This window comes from Cajanus cajan, chromosome 9, assembly GCF_000230855.2.
Source record: "Cajanus cajan strain Asha chromosome 9, NIPB_CcT2T_4, whole genome shotgun sequence".
NCBI lineage: Eukaryota > Viridiplantae > Streptophyta > Magnoliopsida > Fabales > Fabaceae > Cajanus > Cajanus cajan.
Genome location: NC_138525.1, coordinates 53067981 through 53086741, shown reverse-complemented (window position 1 = coordinate 53086741; position 18761 = coordinate 53067981). Strand labels below are relative to the sequence as shown.

At 29.0% G+C, this 18761-nt stretch overlaps 2 protein-coding genes and 4 non-coding genes across 7 annotated transcripts; all 6 read right to left on the bottom strand.

Moving 5' to 3' along the window:
- Window positions 1–382: 382 nt before the first annotated feature.
- LOC109814804 (ABSCISIC ACID-INSENSITIVE 5-like protein 3) lies at window positions 383–6727 on the bottom strand. 2 transcript variants are annotated; one of them, XR_014429550.1, is made up of 4 exons: window positions 4747–6727; window positions 4566–4637; window positions 3165–3266; window positions 383–1026 (listed from the first exon to the last, which is right to left on the bottom strand). XR_014429550.1 is itself a non-coding variant. In XM_029274650.2 (3 exons), the coding sequence occupies exons 1-3, from the start codon at window positions 5521–5523 to the stop codon at window positions 946–948; spliced, it is 930 nt and encodes a 309-aa protein (XP_029130483.1). In that variant the 5' UTR covers window positions 5524–6727; the 3' UTR covers window positions 392–945. The 2 variants fall into 2 exon arrangements, 1 of the variants encoding a protein (XP_029130483.1); XM_029274650.2 differs by lacking the exon at window positions 3165–3266 and having other exon boundaries at window positions 392–1026.
- Window positions 6728–12899: 6172 nt separating this feature from the next.
- Window positions 12900–12985, bottom strand: LOC114916943 (small nucleolar RNA R16). Its single transcript, XR_003805610.1, has one exon. It is a non-coding gene; the product is annotated as a small nucleolar RNA R16 (small nucleolar RNA).
- Window positions 12986–13904: 919 nt separating this feature from the next.
- On the bottom strand, window positions 13905–13991 carry LOC114916939 (small nucleolar RNA R16). The gene has a single exon (XR_003805606.1). It is a non-coding gene; the product is annotated as a small nucleolar RNA R16 (small nucleolar RNA).
- Window positions 13992–14179: 188 nt separating this feature from the next.
- On the bottom strand, window positions 14180–18476 carry LOC114916937 (uncharacterized). The gene is made up of 3 exons (XM_083063421.1): window positions 18360–18476; window positions 18040–18275; window positions 14180–16864 (listed from the first exon to the last, which is right to left on the bottom strand). The coding sequence occupies exons 1-3, from the start codon at window positions 18439–18441 to the stop codon at window positions 16826–16828; spliced, it is 357 nt and encodes a 118-aa protein (XP_082919547.1). The 5' UTR covers window positions 18442–18476; the 3' UTR covers window positions 14180–16825.
- On the bottom strand, window positions 14962–15048 carry LOC114916940 (small nucleolar RNA R16). The gene has a single exon (XR_003805607.1). It is a non-coding gene; the product is annotated as a small nucleolar RNA R16 (small nucleolar RNA).
- On the bottom strand, window positions 16022–16108 carry LOC114916941 (small nucleolar RNA R16). Its single transcript, XR_003805608.1, has one exon. It is a non-coding gene; the product is annotated as a small nucleolar RNA R16 (small nucleolar RNA).
- Window positions 18477–18761: the final 285 nt, after the last annotated feature.

Here is an 18761-nt window from a genome sequence, read left to right as displayed (position 1 = left end):
ACTTATTTTTTTTCAATCTTTTTTAACCCCTATAGTTTAAGTTAGATTTTTTTAGTTTTTATACTTACAAATTTTTTTAATTCTTTTAGTCTGAATTGTTATTTTTTTTTTGTAACATCTATTTTGTGTTTACATGTAGAAACAGTAGACAACGTTACAAAAAAAAAAAATAACAACAAGAACTAAAAGGACTCAAAACATAAAAGATTTATCTTAAACTATATATATATATATATATATATATATATATATATATTAAAAATATTTATTTTAAATTATAGGAACTAAAAGGTAAAATAAATAAAACTATAAAAAAAACAAAAAATATTTTAATCTATATTATATCTATAATAATATTTTATAATTATACATTATGTGACATTTGTTGTCAGCACTATTCTTTTCCTTTATTCTTTTCCTTCATTCTTCTTTATTCGAAGCCTAACTTCTCTATCTTTCCAATCTAGATATTCTTCGCACATAATCCCTATACAATTACTAAAATTTAAAATAAAAATAAATAAGATAATAAATGAACAATATAACTTCTTTTTTTTTTTTTACTCAAAGTAAATAATCTGACTTAACCTCGAATCTAATAAAAAATTATATAAGGGAAAAAAATATTTACAGATATAAAAAAAATTATTTAAGCAATGGAAAAAAAAAAAAAAAAAAAAACCTAATGACATGCTATAACAGCATGTCCATGAATGAGCTATCAAAACTTTTCTCAAGCTCTTCTCACGGTTCTCTCCATAAGCGAGCCACTTTTCTGCAATGAGCAGTTGAATCTGCCGGAACTAGTCGATCGGAGTCCATAAAAAACACAAAAGACTCATTATTGTTTTGCAAAGAATGGTATATTCTCTGATAAAGAATTGAAGCAAAAATGAGATGAAACAATAACGAACATCTAATGCGATTTAGAATAACCAATGTTCGTTAAAATGTGGTTGAGCTCGTACGCCGTAGTTGGTATCTTGGAGTGAGAGTTGTAGCTGAAAATAACTCTGCATCCAATTCCTGAAATATTAATATCAACAACATTAATTAAGCCTCAATTGATATAACTGAAAATAGCATTAAATAAAACAAACAGTTTATTATTATTTTTATTATATTTTTTAATTTCTTAATTTTATTCCATATTTTATCTCTTACTTGCTAATGACTAACCTTTAATTGGAGCTAGCACACACTGGGCTTCGTTTAGGCAATGCTATGATCTGGTTGGTTAAGCAATATTTGCTCATTCCCCTTTCCTTTACTGCTAAAATTAAACAAAGCTAAGAAAAAATATCTTAGGAAAACGCCATAACCGAGCTATTCATAATTTTATTTATTATATATTGAGCATATTTATGTAGTACAATGATAGATCATATATATTTTGATTTTAGTCATCACTTTGGTGGACATGATATGATAAAATAGAATAAAATAATTATTTTATATTATTATAATCTATTGTTTGTTGTATCAACGTGATATATATATGCTAATTTTATCTTATCTCTCATCCTATTATGCTGGTCTAGTATATTTTTTTATCGTAACAGAGTAGGTAAATAGGTAGCAACGAGATAAGATATAAGAATATTCGCAAATCAGTTTAGTTTGAATTTGGGATAAATCAAAGTTTGAATCCATTAATTTTGATTGATTTGGTTTGGATCGCGTCTACAAAAAAAAATTGCAAGCCAAATCAAAATAAACCAATTAATAATGGATTGGTTTGGTTCGAATTAATTAGTTTTCTTAAATTTTTCTTTTTGCATATATTTACTTTTTTAAAATATAAAAATACATTATTTTATCTCAAAATTTAAATAAAAATATATTGTTAAAATAATGTAAATTGCATAAATAAAAAAGTAATGTAAGAAATATGAAATGAAATAAAAACGTGATCTAACATTTATAATTAAAGTATTTCAATATTTAAAATTAAGGTGGTTCCTCAAACGTAAATAAGTTATCTAAGTCACAATCATTATTCAAGTAGTCAGTCATTACTTAATCATTATGTTACTTATAAAATTAAAAAATATTGTTGTTAAAATAATAATTATAATAATAATATAATAATAATTTAAGTTGATTTACTTCTTGGATCATTTTGTAAAATAAAAATTTGTAATCCAAGCCAATTAAAGTTGAATTTAATTAATTTGAATTGAATTTGATCCGAGATCAAGAAAAAAAATTGAACAATTTGAATTTGATTAGTTTGATTCATATAATTAATTTTATCATATTGTCTAAACTCACAAACACCCTTAATAGGATAAGATCATCCTTTCTCTCTTTATACATCATGTCATATATTATATTATAATATATTATTATAATTAAATATAATATTATATAAAATAACAAAAAAAATAATATTAAATAATAATTTAAATAATATATAACAATATATATTATATAATATTAATTTATATAATATATATATAATATTATATTATATTATATTATATTATAATGTATATATTATTAACTAGAATATTAAAAAAAAGTTATTATTTCAATGGTTTTTAGAAAAATATTTGAAAATAATTATAATTTTAAAAATATTATATAATTTTAAGAAAAGTAACTATGTAAATAAAATTAACTTTTACATTATATAGTTAAAATTATATTATTCTATTTAAAATTTTAAAAATTAAATTAGTACTTATTTTTAAAAACTATATGTAATTTTAATAAAACAGAAAATCTGTTTTTTAATATAATTTATATAATATCTTATTAATATATATTAAATACAGAAAAAAAAAATATAATAACATTATCTAGTTTGTTATCATATCTTACTTTTATCTTATTTTGTTCTAATATTATATCCTATTTCATCTTAATCACTAAATAAACCTTAAGATTTTATATAAATAAATATTTTATGTGTTTATAAATTTATATTTACCTTCTTATTCTAATAATATATATATGTATACTCTAGCAATCCTCCCCTGAACTAACTATGATTTAACCTTCCTAAATTCACTAAAGAGTTAATGGTGAAGCTTGATCACGTACACACTCAGAGAAAGAACCATTGCCTTGATTGATTTTTTTTTTGGCAAAATAGGGTTAACCTCCCAAGATGGCAAGTTGAAGATCTTTGAAAGGCTTCCAGAAGGAATTATACTAACCTTTTGTCAACGGATATCATGGGGTAGCTTTCTTGCGGTTGTGACTTGTGCTAGCTATACTTAGTTATTTTCTTTAGTTTTGCTTTGTTCTTCTTCCTCCCTCTATACCAAAAAACAAAAGCGAGCTACTCTTACAAAAAAATCCAATTGCTAATAAAAAGTTAAGCTTCCTGAGAAATAAAGATCTCTTATTATATTCTGATAAAAATATCTAATTGAATTGTATTTATTTTTCTTCTCTAGTTTTATAATTGACAATTATATTTTTTCAAAACAAACAACAACTTACACTTACCTAAAATGCTTTAGATAAAGATAATCATCAGAATACAACTATATAGTCATGTCAAAGCAGTAAAAAATCATTTTCAGGGATAGAGGCACGAATTTCATGTTGCATCACACACTAATTTTATTTTTAATAATTATGAATGGGCTACTCATTAAATTATGTTTAAAATAAATTTAAAAGGAAGTTTTTTGATCCATAAATTTAAAAGGATGTTTTCGTTCATTTAACTCTTGTAACGAAAAATAAAATGTTGAAAGCATTCATATTAAAATCAATCTGATTATTAAACCACTATAAATAAAATAATAATAATAATAATTTAATAATACATAAAAACAATATTAAATAAATATAATACAATAATTTTATAAAACTAAAAAGTTAAGTAAAACATCATTTTAAAGGTTTTTAACATTTCAAGTACACATAAAAGTCTAAATTTGCTACACCAATTTTAGATCGGTTTCGAAAGGTTCCAATACTTTTTAATTATTTGACGAACTGGTTACCAATTCCCTTCAGATTAATCAAATCCACCAGGAATTTGGATCCTCTCCTGCCAACTATTCCTCCCACTTCTGTCTTGCAACATCTCAACCCTTAATTCACCATTATCCAATAATAAAGGAAGAGGGAGAATATACTCAATGGCCTTGATTTTTGCGAGAGAGAAAACGTTGCCGGAGAGGATTCGTACTCAATCGACCAATCCAATTCTCAAAACTAAGATTTTATAGCTTTGGACAAGGACTTGAAGCTCATTGCTCTATAGCAAAAGGATAATTAAATGTATTAAATTTCATCTTATACCAGTTGCTACTATGCCAAATCCCTATGAATTGAGAGAGGTGATGGGACTTTCCAATACATATACTAAAGATATCCTCATCTTAGAACCAATTGAATTTGAAGTTGCCCAATTGATACATAAGTTGCACGAGATATATAAACCGCACTCCCAGATAGTATTATAACACAAGTTTAACTTTTATGTGGTAAGATTTTTACACGAAATTATACCAAACATGATTTATAAAACAACATTAAGATGCAGTAACAGTAGAAAATGCAGAAATGATTTTGTCTTAGAAATGGATTGCCTAATGTACCTTTAGCTTTTTGAGTGAGCTATTCATCTTCTGCAAGCGAAACTTCTCTCTCTCTAACTTATTAACGTGCTCCTTGAAGAACATGAAGATGAATGATATAAATTTCCTTGGCGAAGAAGATACGGTGGACTAACGGCATGCATGGTTGATGATGATGATGATGATGAGTCGTTGTACTAACCTGCTTCTTTGCCCTTGATCTTGCAGCAGATTCTCTGTTCTTTGCCATTCTCTTCTGCCTCCTCTCAATAGTCTTTTCCATCACCTCATCTGAATACCTATTCTTCCCAAACACAGCACTCTTGGAATCTGAATACGCAGGTGACATTGAAATCCCCACTGAATTTTCTGAGTAACCCATTTCCATAACTGGGTTCTCATAAAATGTCTTGGAAACATTGAAATCCGGACACGACCCAATTATTTGTTGATGTTGTTGCTCCCGATGGTGATGTTGGTGGATGTTAATGCCAGGAATTTGCATTTGTAACCAATGTTCATGCTGTGAAGGCATCACCATTGGATCAATTCCCATCACGGGTTGAGCATCATCAATAACATTAACATTGTCGTGGTCTCCTACATCAAGCATACCTGCACGAGCTAGGAAACTTTCTAGGGTTTCACCCAAATTTGGTTGCTGCATGTGGGTGTCCATGGACCTGTTCACGTGCTGTTGTTGAACCATTCCCCTCCAAGCCTCGCCAATATCGGTTTTGTTGCTTATTGTTCCATTCAAGTCAATGTTTCCAAGAATAAATGAATGATCCGATGAAGGGTCTTGCACCAGTTGTCCACTTTCAGCTGAGATCACAGTTTTATGAATCTCATCCAAATTCAAACTATGGAGAGACTTCCCTGTGTTTCCCAACTGGCTCTGAACCTCATCAAATGTGAGGTTATACAAAGAGCCTTGTCGGACCATAGGTGGATACTGTGCTCTATTAGGAGAAACCATACCTATACTCCTCTTAGCCCTTCAATTATGGTTAATTCTGACACAAAATAAAATAAAGTTTTGAAGAACAAGGAAAAAAATGTTTTTACTACATAACATATGATATAATTTCAGTGCGGTTTTGCTAACGTAGACAATCAGGAGGGTGAGTAATATTTGATTATTTATATATAGTGTTTGGTTTGAGCAACTAGGGTTGGAAGAAAAGCTCAGTACATAGTTAGTTCGAGGAGCGAAATCTGAGCCGCCACAAAAGATAGAAAAGTGAAACAAACCTGACCCTCTGATAGTGTTCTAATCTCAACTACCAATCTGATTTGTATGCTATATTGGTGGATTTAAAGGTTAAATATAAACACTAAGATCCAACTAACCAAGAAATAATAACCTCCTTTTGATCAGTACTAGCACGTATATTTTAGGTTTTTTTTTTTTTTTTTTGTTGCTTCCTTTTTTCTGTTCACTTGACTCAACGGAGAATAGTCAGAGACGGATTCATATACCAGAGAGTGGGCACTAATTTATTTATTTTTGGTCATTTATAAATATAGTATATTTATAATTACAGGTTACAAATAATTTAAAATATGGTAAAAAAAACTTATATTAAATATTACCCCACTAATTTATTTAATTTGATTATTTTTATTCTCTTAATTTAATATTTTTAATATTATTTTCTTTTTTAATATAAATTTTATACTTTATTTTTGTAACTAAAAAATTCTCTCTCAATTATATCAAATTATATTCTTTTTTGTCATTAAGTAAACAAATAAATTTTTTAATTGTCCAACCTTTCACTTTACTATATTTTATCTCTATTTTAATTGAACTTTAATAGTTTTTAAAAAAAGTTATAAATAATTAAAAGAAAAAAGGTCCTACACTATTGGTGTAAAATATTTTTATATTGTTATCCATGTTCAAAACATTATGTATGATATGTTTGTTAACTTTTACAACAACTATCTTAAATATTATATTGATGTTAATTTTTGATTGGTTGACGTGTAAAACTTATGACCATTAATTAAACCTTAAATTAAAAAATTTATATCAAAACTTAAATTATTGATTATAAATTCAAATTTTAGTTTATATATTTAAAGTTTAAATATATTTTAGTCTCTGTAAAATGAACAAATTTAGATTTTAAATCCTATAAAAAAATTTCTTTATTTTTCATCTTTCTATTATGATTTTTAATTATAATATAATTTAAATATTAAAAATATTTGTTAAATTTAAATTATATAAAATTATCTTTTTATCATGTATTATATATAAATAAAATATTAATTTAGAAAAAGGCTAGCAACACACTCTCTAATTAACTAAAATTTATTAAAAAATATAGAATTTGGTGGATTTTACACTATATTTAATAACTCTCTTTTCTGATTTTACAATTTTCAATAAATTTTAATCAATAAAAGTGAATATGTTATTAACACTCGTTAACTTTTATGTATAAATATTGTTTTCACTACTTAAATTTTTTGAACCCATCCTTGAAAATAAGATATGACACTTGATGATAGTTATTTAAGGAAGATCCTCCACAAATTATATGTAGTTTTCGATTTCCAATTGTTTATGAATTATGATTCAACTTATCATTGCATTACATGCATTTAAATTTTTAATTTAAGAAAATAAAATAAAAATAATTGATTACACACAACTTTCTTCTACTCATGGCTTTTAAGATCATCTCCTTAACATATTTATGAAAATTTTCTTGGATAACCCCTTTATGAAAGGATCTATAAGATTTTTCTCACCTTTTACATACTTGTGTGAGATACCACAATTTTAATTAAAATTTTGACAACACCATGTCTTAGTGTCTTCTCTTATCATTATAACCACTATTAGTGATGTGAATCCAGTAGGATCAAAATTCCAGCATCCCAAATCATGAGTTTCTTTGGACAATTTATAAGAAAATAAAGAAATTAAAAAGAAAAAAGTATGGATTGATTAGAAATGGAAAAACAATGTTACAATCCTTGAAAATTGATAAGTTTAGGAAGATTCACCACTTTAAATTAAAAAAATTCAAGGAAAATAATCAATAGTAGTTCTTAAGAATCTAGAGAGAAAATCATCTCAATTGAAAAAATATCCAAATTCTGAATAATTCACTCTGTCAAAATCTTTACAAAAGATTCTTATTTATAAGCTTTTATGGGCAACAAGACATAAATTCCCATTAAGACTCCACCTACAAATAAATTCCCACTAACACATAATTTCCACTGGAATTAACTCTCCATTGTTCCACTAACTATCATTATGATATAGGAAGCCTAAAAGCATTATAAAATAACCTAAGTAATATAAAAAGACATCTGAATTATTTGAATATAAAAAAATATAAAAATTACATTAATAATTAACAAAATGGGCTTAAACAACTATTTAGCCCAAAATAACTAATTAAACTCTAACTCATCAATGCTTCTTCTTGAACTTGGCATGATATCTTCAAATTGAACTCAAGTCCTCATTAAGATCTAGAAAATAACACTAGGTGATATATCTTTATGGGCCTTGTCAAGCAAACTAATTTATCTTCTTTATTCCTCAAATTCTTTCAAATGCAGCCTTTGGTAGATTCAATCAATTAGTCACAACAATTGTAACTTATTAATCACAATGAAAGGATACAAGAGATGTAAATCTCTACCACAATAGTATATTAGCCATTAGGCCTTTTAACCATTATGCTTATTCACTTGCACGTTCAAGCATTAGGAATTTCAATTCCATTGTAAACCATATTATACATGTTTGTTTTGTTAATTTCTAAGAAATAATATCACCTTCTAAAGTGAATATTAATAGATTCTAAAGTGAATATTAATAGACTCATTACCTCATCATTTTCTAAACTCCAATTTGTGTCACAAAACCCTTTTGGGATAGTTGAAAAGTTAATAAACTCTAAACTCCAAATCATAATACCATTAGATACTTTAAAAAAAAACATAAAAACACTTTCTAATTATCATCATTTAGATTATGAGTATACCTACTAAATCTACATACAACATATGCAATATCAATTATAGAGCAATTTATGAGATATATAACATTACCAATTATTTTTACATATTCAGATTAAAAGACATTGAATCCTTTTCTAATGACATTCTATCATTCTTTTTTAAATGAATGATAAGATCATATGATTCTATCACATACAACATTGAAACTATTAAAATTTCTTTAATAAATTTTCAAATATAATAAGTGACTTAGAAAGAAACTATTTTCAATTTTTTCTCGCATTTTAATACCTAAAATTACATAGCTTTTTTCTCAAGTCTTTCATCCCAACCTAAAACTTAAAAACTCTTTAATTTTGATCACCATTGTCAATTAGACGTCAAATAACAACATATCATCTTATGATATCACAATTAGAATAAATCACTTTTGCATACACACAAGAACAAAGAGTGCTTAACTACTCATATCATTGCTTGTGTTTGTTTAAATCCATTCAATCTAAGCTTACAAGCCTTGTGTTATTGTCTTTATATAAAATAATCTTTTGGTTCTCAATGTAATTTTTTTATATTGTATTTTTTTTTAACAAATCATTTTATATTCTATTTCATACTTAATAACAAAAGAACCTCTAAAGTAGCAATAATTTTAAACTTTTATTTTGTATATTATTTATACATATTAGTTGCATACATTTGAGCATATGACAGTATATGTATTTTCAACATTTTTATTATGATTAAATCTATAATTTTGTTTTTATTTTCTCATCAAATTAATAAACAAATAACTATAATTGATTTTTCTTTTGGATCATCCACAAAATTTGACCACATAACAAATACCAAATAAATTTGATCATACAATGTATAAGAAACTATCAAAACAAAATTGCGTAAATTTGTCTATTTTCTAAATTTTTCTTTATAATTTGTTGTTTTGAACATTGTTCGTGAGACTCTAACATATTTGATTTCGAGTGCACAAGTTTAAACACGTCGTTGTGTATACCTTAGAGAGTAAACCCATTTTTGGTCGCACCAGGAGTCCACAATTTGGCAGGAGATGATCAAGGAATAGATCCCCCCCACCAGCCACATGACCTAGACAATTATAAGTTACACCACTAGTATTACATTTGACAAATCCCAGTGCAGGTGGATGCTAGTCAACCTGTATAATCCATGTCATCTTTGGAGGTCGAACAAAACATCCCATGCCTTGAAAAATTAGTCTATCCGACCAATCACATGAATGACCCAGTGAAGCTTCACTCGGATGGTTGTAGAAGAGACTATCAAAGAAAAGGCCTATATGATTATGAAACCCCTATAACCATGAGTTACACCACCAATATTACATTTGACAAATCGCAGTGCGAGTGGATGCTAGTCAACTTGTATAATCCATGTCATCTTTAGAGGTCGAACAGAACATCCCATGCCTTGAAAGATTAGTTTATCCGACCAATCACGTCAATGACCCAATGAAGTTGCACTCGAAATGGTTGTAGAAGAAACTATCAAAGAAATGGCCTACATGACTGTGAAAACCCTATTTTGGAAGAGAAGACTATTACAACAAAACTAGACTACTTAGATAACATGTACCTAAGCTGTTGAAAGAACCTCCTTCACCTGGCTACTACGTTACTTTTGAAGTACCATGAGAAGCCTCTTCGAAGATGATAAATCGAAAGACGTATGAAAAACATTTGTAGCCATGACCACGATAAAAGAGCACTTAAGAAAAAGTTGCTTAGTGGATTCAACTTTAGCATCACAAATGTTACACATATAGAAACAACCATGATCCCACACATAGGAAGATTATCATCATCAAGGAGCTCCCTATGTAGCAACCTCTAGAGTATAAATGATGACCTAGAGGGTGGTATTGCTCCAGACCAAATGGTAGTTGCCCAAGAACGTCCATGCAACTTGCAAAAGAAATAAGTTTCCTTGAATGTAAGCTCACCATGAATTGTAGAAGCCCATATAAGTTTGTTTTCTCATGGAAGAAGTGTCTAGACCATTAATTCTTGTTTAAGCTCTGGAATACTCTACAAGAGACAAGATGGGATACACCAAGATTTATCCACCATAAGAGCCCAAACTTTTGATTGTAATGCACAACTATGTTCCTCCTTTAAGCTAAGTTGACTAACAATAGAGACCTTAATGCAGCAAATATCAACCAAAAAATTCAAATATTTTCCATCACCAAGAACCCAACTTGTATGTTGATGAATTGTTTGCCACTAACGTATAATAGAAGGCCAAAAAGAAGATTTAAAATAATGCAATGGCTGACCATGTTGGAGAAACCTAATGCGCATGAAAGCCACCCATTCCTACGAGCCATGCAAAAAATTCCATGCAAGCTTAATAGTGGCAGCCTCATTTAACCTCATGCTAGAATGAAGACCCAAACCACCCTCTTGAGAGGCACACACCTTATTTGATGCAACAGTGACATGTTTCCAAGTATATGGGTCCCCCGACCAAATAAAATTTCGAAGCATAGATACACCAATTTAACCATCTATTTAGGCCAGGTCAAGTATAATCATGAAAAGTATATAGCAAATTACAATGAAAGATGTAACTAACCAATTGGACTCACCTCATAACAAAAAGCAACGAGTCCTTCCATGAAGCCAGTTTAATTTTAAGCTTATAAACCAAACCTTGCAAATATCGTGCGTGAGGCAAGCCCTTAAATATAGGAACCCCTAGATAATTGAATGACACCATACATGTTGAAAACCCGAGGGATTAATGTAGAGTAGTACACCTTGACATTGGAAGAGTACCACCAAAAAAGTTGCATTTGTTTGCATGAGCTGACCAGAGGCTTCCCCACACAATTTAAAGAGTTCTAGAAGATGTTTAACAATTCTAGAAGTCCTACGACAAAAAATCATAATATCATTCGTGTATAAAGCAGGTGTGGGCGTTGTACAATTTATAGGACCAACCATAGGGAGAAGGATGAAGTTCCAATCCAACATATCAAAATCTTTTCGGATGTCAATTTTCAAAGCTATGTTGGCAAGCAGATTTAATGCTTCTGAAGTAATGCAAATGCAATCAAATATTTGTCTTCCTATAAGGAAACCACGTTGCTAAGAAGAAACAATTCATGATGCAATGGAGGCAAGTCTATCCACTAATCAACACAAGAAAATTTTGGATTGAGTGGCAAGATTGGAGTTGAGACCAGGCAACACCCAGTTTTGGAGTTGAACTTTCACTTTTAAGTTCAAGAAATTTTAAAATCAAAAGCCTAATAAAAAACAAGAATAGTAGCATTATTTCCACTAATTTTTAGTCTTCTTTAATTTTCTCTAATAAATTTTTGCAAATTTATGTTCTTATTTTTTAAACATTTTGTGACATTATTTCAATACCTAAAACAAAAGAAAATAATCACAAAATAACTTCAAAAGGAAAGAAAACAAAAGTGTAAAAGAAAAAGAGAAGAAAGAATGAAAGAAATTAAAAGAGAAAAGTATAAAATATTTGTGACAAAAAAAATGTACCAAAAGATTTTATTTAAATTAAAATACTCCTCAAGCCGAATATGTTTAACATTTATTACTTTCCAGATGCTATGACTTGTTTAAATCTTACACTTTCAAATGAAATTTCGTTTCTCAAGGGTATACAACAAATCACATTTAGTGAATAAATCCATAACAATAAATTTAAAACAACAGTATATTATCATTTTAGAAATAATCTTGACATTATTACAAGGGATGACATAATTTATCATGGATCATAAATTAAATTTCGTGAACTGTCATGTTCATGAGTCAATCTTAACATTCTTTACATCTTCATTGCTTACTAATCTTCCATCGGTATGCTTTTACAGAAATTTGTTGATCTATCGTCTATATTTGTTCAACGGTATGCTTTCACACTTAATAACAATGAATTAATAATAACCAAATGTTAAAATAATATATTAACAAAGGAGGATAACTTGGCTCAGAAGAAGCAATTATATCAGAAGAAATCTTCATATGTCCAGACATATTTATACTACTTCATCATTGCAAAAGCATTACTCCTTAACAAAGACAAGGATACTGCCTACGAGAATCATAGTAAAAACAAGGCAAACAAACACGTACTCATTATAAAAACAAACATTATGCAATTGCATCTCAGAGAAATTCCAAACATGGAATGGCAGACAATCAACATGGCATCAATTCAGTCCGCCCGTCTGCATTTCTTCATCATTGAAATTTTAAACAACAGTTTTGAAAAAATCAAAAACAATTTTTCATAAACCCTCTCCTAAAAACACAAACAAACATAGAAAATAAAAATAAGGATAGGGAAGGCATCAGATAATAAGCGGAGTTATTCATCTTCACTACATTAATTCAGTGTGTAGGATAAGAAGTTTTAACATCTTTGTCAACTCATCATCACAATAACAAAGTTCACTAAGAAACAAACACAATGAAACTGACCTTTAAATAAATATACAAGTTAAATGGCATCAGATAAGTGGAGTATGTGATCATCACAGCTTATCAGTATATCAATACGCCATTTAAAATTCAAGCATCAACTGCCAATTATCACTATGCAGATAAAAATAATATTAAAAAAATTTCTTTTCTTTTGGGTATCTCGGTAGGTCCATTTGACCCATGGCAATTTCAAAATAGATGCAATGGGCTGGTAAGTCAACCTTTTGAATTTCAGCATCAGTTATATCTCCATCACCATTGAAATTGGACACAGATGGAGAGGGTAACAGATGCAATGCAACAACGAAGAATAAATAACAGATCTAAAAAAAGACAAAATCAATCGAACAATGCAGTAACAACAAAATTTGATTGTTGACAAATATAAACAACATAATCACATCAGTAAAATCAAGACAAACGAATAGCAATACCAAATTCAGGTGTCCAGGCCAATGCAGAAATCCATTAGTTAAACTCACACTTAGTTAATAACAATCAATTAATAATAACCAAATGTTAAAATAGTACATTAAAGCAATTATATCAGAAGAAATCTTCATATGTCCAAACATATTTATGCAACTTCATCATTGCAAAAGCATTACTCCTTAACAAAGACAAGGATACTTACTACCTGCGAGAATAAATAGTAAAAACAAGACAAACATTACACAATTGCATCTCAGAGAAATTCCAAACATGGAATGGCAGACAATCAACATGGCATCAGTTCAGTCCGCCCGTCTGCATTTCTTCATCATTGATAAGTTAAAGAATAGTTTTGAAAACATCGGAAACAGTTTTAAATAAAACCTCTACTAAAAACACATATAAACATTTAGAAAATAAAAATTAAGACAGGGAAGGCATCAGATAATAAGCGGAGTTATTCATCTTCACTACATTAATTCAGTGTGTAGGATAAGAAGTTTTAACATCATTTGCCCATTAATCCCAATAGCAAAGTTCACTAAGAAACAAACACAATGAAACAAACCTTCAAATAAATATACAATTTAAATGGCATCAGATACGTGGAGTATGTGATCATCACAGCTTATCAGTATATCAATAAGCGGTTTATAATTCAATCATCACCTGCCAATTATCTCTGCAGATAAAGATAACATAAAAAGCTTTTTCTTTTCTTTTGGGTATCTTGGTAGGTCCATTTGACCCATGGCAATTTCAAAATAGATGCAATGGGCTGGTACGGCAACCTTTTGAATTTCAGCATCAGTTATATCTCCATAGCCATTGAAATTGGACACAAATGGAGAGGGTAACAGATGCAATGCAACAACGAAGAATAATTCACAGATCTAAAAAAGACACAATCAATCGGACAATGCATTAACAACAAAATTTGATTGTTGAAAAATATAATGGACAACATAATCATATCAATAGAATCAAAACAAACGAATAGCAATCACCAAATTCAGGTGTCCAGGTCAATGCAGAAATTCGTTAGTTAAATTCACACTTAGTTAATAACAATGAATTAATAATAACCAATTGTTAAAATAATACATGGAAAAAGGAGGATAACTTGGCTCAGAAGAAGCAATTATATCAGAAGAAATCTTCATATGTCCAGACATATTTATGCAACTTCATCATTGCAAAAGCATTACTCCATAACAAAGACAAGGATACTTACTACCTGCGAGAATAAATAGTAAAAACAAGACAAACAAACACGTACTCAATAAAAAAACAAACATTACACAATTGCATCTCAGAGAAATTCCAAACATGGAATGGCAGACAATCAACATGGCATCAGTTCAGTCCGCCCGTCTGCATTTCTTCATCATTGATAAGTTAAAGAATAGTTTTGAAAACATCGGAAACAGTTTTAAATAAAACCTCTACTAAAAACACATATAAACATAGAAAATAAAAATTAAGACAGGGAAGGCATCAGATAATAAGCGGAGTTATTCATCTTCACTACATTAATTCAGTGTGTAGGATAAGAAGTTTTAACATCATTTGCCCATTAATCCCAATAGCAAAGTTCACTAAGAAACAAACACAATGAAACAAACCTTCAAATAAATATACAATTTAAATGGCATCAGATAAGTGGAGTATGTGATCATCACAGCTTATCAGTATATCAATACGCCATTTAAAATTCATGCATCAACTGCCAATTATCTCTATGCAGATAAAAATAATATTAAAAAAATTTCTTTTCTTTTGGGTATCTCGGTAGGTCCATTTGACCCATGGCAATTTCAAAATAGATGCAATGGGCTGGTAAGTCAACCTTTTGAATTTCAGCATCAGTTATATCTCCATCACCATTGAAATTGGACACAGATGGAGAGGGTAACAGATGCAATGCAACAACGAAGAATAATAACAGATCTAAAAATAGACAAAATCAATCGAACAATGCAGTAACAACAAAATTTGATTGTTGACAAATATAAACAACATAATCACATCAGTAAAATCAAGACAAACGAATAGCAATCACCAAATTCAGGTGTCTAGAGACCAATGCAAAAATCCATTAGTTAAATTCAAACCCAGTTAATAGCAATTACAATAACCAAACGTTAAAGTAATACAGTAACAAAGGAGGATAACTTGGCTCAGAAGAAGCAATTATATCAGAAGAAATTTTCATATGTCCAGACATATTTATGCAATTTCATCATTGCTAAAGCATTAATCCTTAACAAAGACAAGGATACTAATTGCTAAAGTAATAGTAAAAACAAGACAAACAAAAACGTACTCAATATATAAATAAAATAAAAAAATTATGCAATTGTATCTCAAAGAAATTACAAACATGGAATGGCAGACAATCAACATGGCATCAGTTCAGTCCACCCGTCTGCACTTCTTCATCATTGACAAGTTAAACAATAGTTTTGAAAAAGTCAAAAGCAATTTTTCATAAAACCTCTACTAAAAACACAAACAAACACAAAAAAAAAAAAAAAAAATTAATACAGGGAAGGCATCAGATAATAAGTGGAGTTATTCATCTTCACTACATTAATTCAGTGTGTAGGATAAGAAGTTTTAACATCATTTGCCAACCCATTATCACGATAGCAAAGTTCACTAAGAAACAAACACAATGAAACAAACCTTAAAATCAATATACAAGTTAAATGGCATCAGATAAGTGGAGTATGTGATCATCACAACTTATCAGTATAGCAATAAGCGGTTTAAAATTCAATCATCACTTGCCAACTCTACGCAGATAAAAATAAGAAAAAGTTTTTTCTTTTATTTTGGGTATCTTGATAGGTCCATTTGACCCATGGCCATTTCAAAATAGATGCAATGGGCCGGTAAGTCAACCTTTTGAATTTCAGCATCAATTATATCTCCATCGCCATTGAAATTGGACACAGATGGAAAGGGTAATGCAACATCGAAGAATAAATTAATCAAATGATGTAGTAACAACAAAAAAATTTGATTGTTGAAAAACATAATAGACAACATAATCACATCAATAAAATCAAGACAAACAAATAGAAATCACCAAACTTCGGTGTCCAAGACAATGCAGAAATCCGATAGTGATATTCACACTCAGTAAATAACAATTAATTAATAATAACCAAATGTTATAATAATACATTAACAAAGGAGGATAATTTGGCTTAGAAGAAGCAATTATATGAAAAGAAATTTATTCGGGAGGAACAATCATAAAAGAATAAGAAAACTTTAAAACCAAACAAGAAAAACTTACAACATATGGACTTCACTAGATTCAAGTGCAACCTTATGGCATTTTCTTCAACTGTGCTTTTCAGCCTTAAGGAATAGGAGATGTCTCTAATCACATGCATAGGTTGCAAAAATAAATAAAATGAAACAAGACCAAGTAAAAAACTTTCATAGTGAAATGAGAATCAACCCCTATATATTAAACACAAACATTTATCTTGTGCAAAAATGTTTTTAGGAATTATTCTTATACAAGGATTTTTTAGTAACTTTTATAACTTCTTATCTAATTCAGTTCTTACTCACATAATTATTTATGAATTAAGTTTTAATATTTTTAAAATAATTATTAAAAAATAAAAAAATTGTGTTACAATAAAAATTATTTATTTTAAATTTAAAATATAATTTATATATTTAAAATTATCTATTTACATAAATTTAAATTTAATTTATATATTCAAACATAATATTTATTTGTATAAATAAGTTATTGTAAATTTTAGTTACATATAATAAATATTTAGTCTGTGCATTACCTAGGCTAACAAGCTAGTAAAGTAAGTAAATTTAGAACGGAAAATAAATCAGGTTGACTTGAGTAATAAAATGTGTAAGCAAGTCAAAAAGTCAAACAAAGATCTCCAAATTCAGCAATAACTAGTTATAATAAAATATGAAATGGAATAATTTTTTTAACTCGAAACACTCTCCAAAGGACTATATCAAAATTATTGTTAAGGTTAGTTCCAGCAAGGAAGTGTAAATTATAGCAAGAGCACAATTTTATTTTTCCTGTTAATAAAAAGTTGAGAGAAAAGAGGGTTCCCACTTATAAGATCAGGGCGAACCACAAGTGTCAATGAGACCTTACAATACCACAGTGGGAATTGGATGACCTTAATGATGATGTTATTCAATCAAATCCTGCCTTTATGTTAACCTCTATAACTTCAATACAATTTTAATAGTGATCAAATAGTAAGCTACCAATGATTACCTGATGTGTTAGTGTAAATTTCTTAGTTCTTATAACACAATTCAAAGGAGTAAAAAGTATAATGACACCGTTAGTTTCACAGAAGGCCGAAACTCAGTTTGGCCAATTGCTTCCTAGATTTAAACGTGTCTAGCTATTTCATACATAACCATAATATAAATATTGACAAAGGATTTTTTTTTCTGACAATTTTCCTCACAATGCATAGTAATAATGAATAATTATAATGCATGATGCATTTTCACATACCTTGAACAACTTCATAAGATGAGTTATTCCTTACCTGCTGTATGTAGTGGGTGCTAGCATGCACATAAGCCAAGCTTTGTCGTGCCAAGGAACCATTTGCAGGCAAACGTGGTACAAATCTAATTCTTCTGAGAGCTTGCCATCCAGCAGATAGTGATGATTGCAAATTGGAGAAATGATGTCTTACAGATTCCATTTTAACTTTGTCCGTGATTAATGATGACATGCTACAGCCAGTAGGAGGGTCCAAGCCCATTTTGACTTTTCGAACTGCAGAGTGAAGAATGTCTCAACAAAGACCCACTTGGATTAAGTTAAATAATTCAATTAGTAAAAGATAACATGAGAATGTACCTTGCACCTTCATCTTGCCAATAGGGTTTTTGGATTTTGGAGAAACACCCTCACTGGAAAGTTCTGAATTGCACTTCACCATTAGTTCATCTTCTGCTTATAAGAGGGAAGGTCGGCCGCGGCTAATGAGTCTTAAGGTTAGAGGGTTCGAGGAAAAAACATTAGGGTTCGAAAAGTTGGGCCAAATGGGCCTTAAAATTTATTTTTATTTCTCTATTTTTTTTAACAGAAGAGTAGACCCACTCTGCGGCTTCTCTCTTACTTTTGTGGGTTTGTTCTGCACTGCATTAATGATCTCAATAACAGCAAATTATGACCGTTTATATTATTAAAAAATATCACGAGGTTAATAAATTATTCTACACATATATAGCATTCATTACAATATTTCGTTTATTATTG

Coding starts and splice junctions, on each gene's coding strand:
- LOC109814804 (XM_029274650.2), bottom strand. CDS start 5,523: ATGGTTTCTCCTAATAGAGCACAGTATCCACCTATGGTCCGACAAGGC. Junction 4,638..4,746: donor GATCAAGGGCAAAGAAGCAG/GTTAGTACAACG, acceptor ATGTTCTTCAAG/GAGCACGTTAATAAGTTAGA. Junction 1,027..4,565: donor GCTCACTCAAAAAGCTAAAG/GTACATTAGGCA, acceptor TTAATATTTCAG/GAATTGGATGCAGAGTTATT.
- LOC114916937 (XM_083063421.1), bottom strand. CDS start 18,441: ATGGTGAAGTGCAATTCAGAACTTTCCAGTGAGGGTGTTTCTCCAAAA. Junction 18,276..18,359: donor TGGCAAGATGAAGGTGCAAG/GTACATTCTCAT, acceptor TTCACTCTGCAG/TTCGAAAAGTCAAAATGGGC. Junction 16,865..18,039: donor GCACCCACTACATACAGCAG/GTAAGGAATAAC, acceptor GCATGTGATTAG/AGACATCTCCTATTCCTTAA.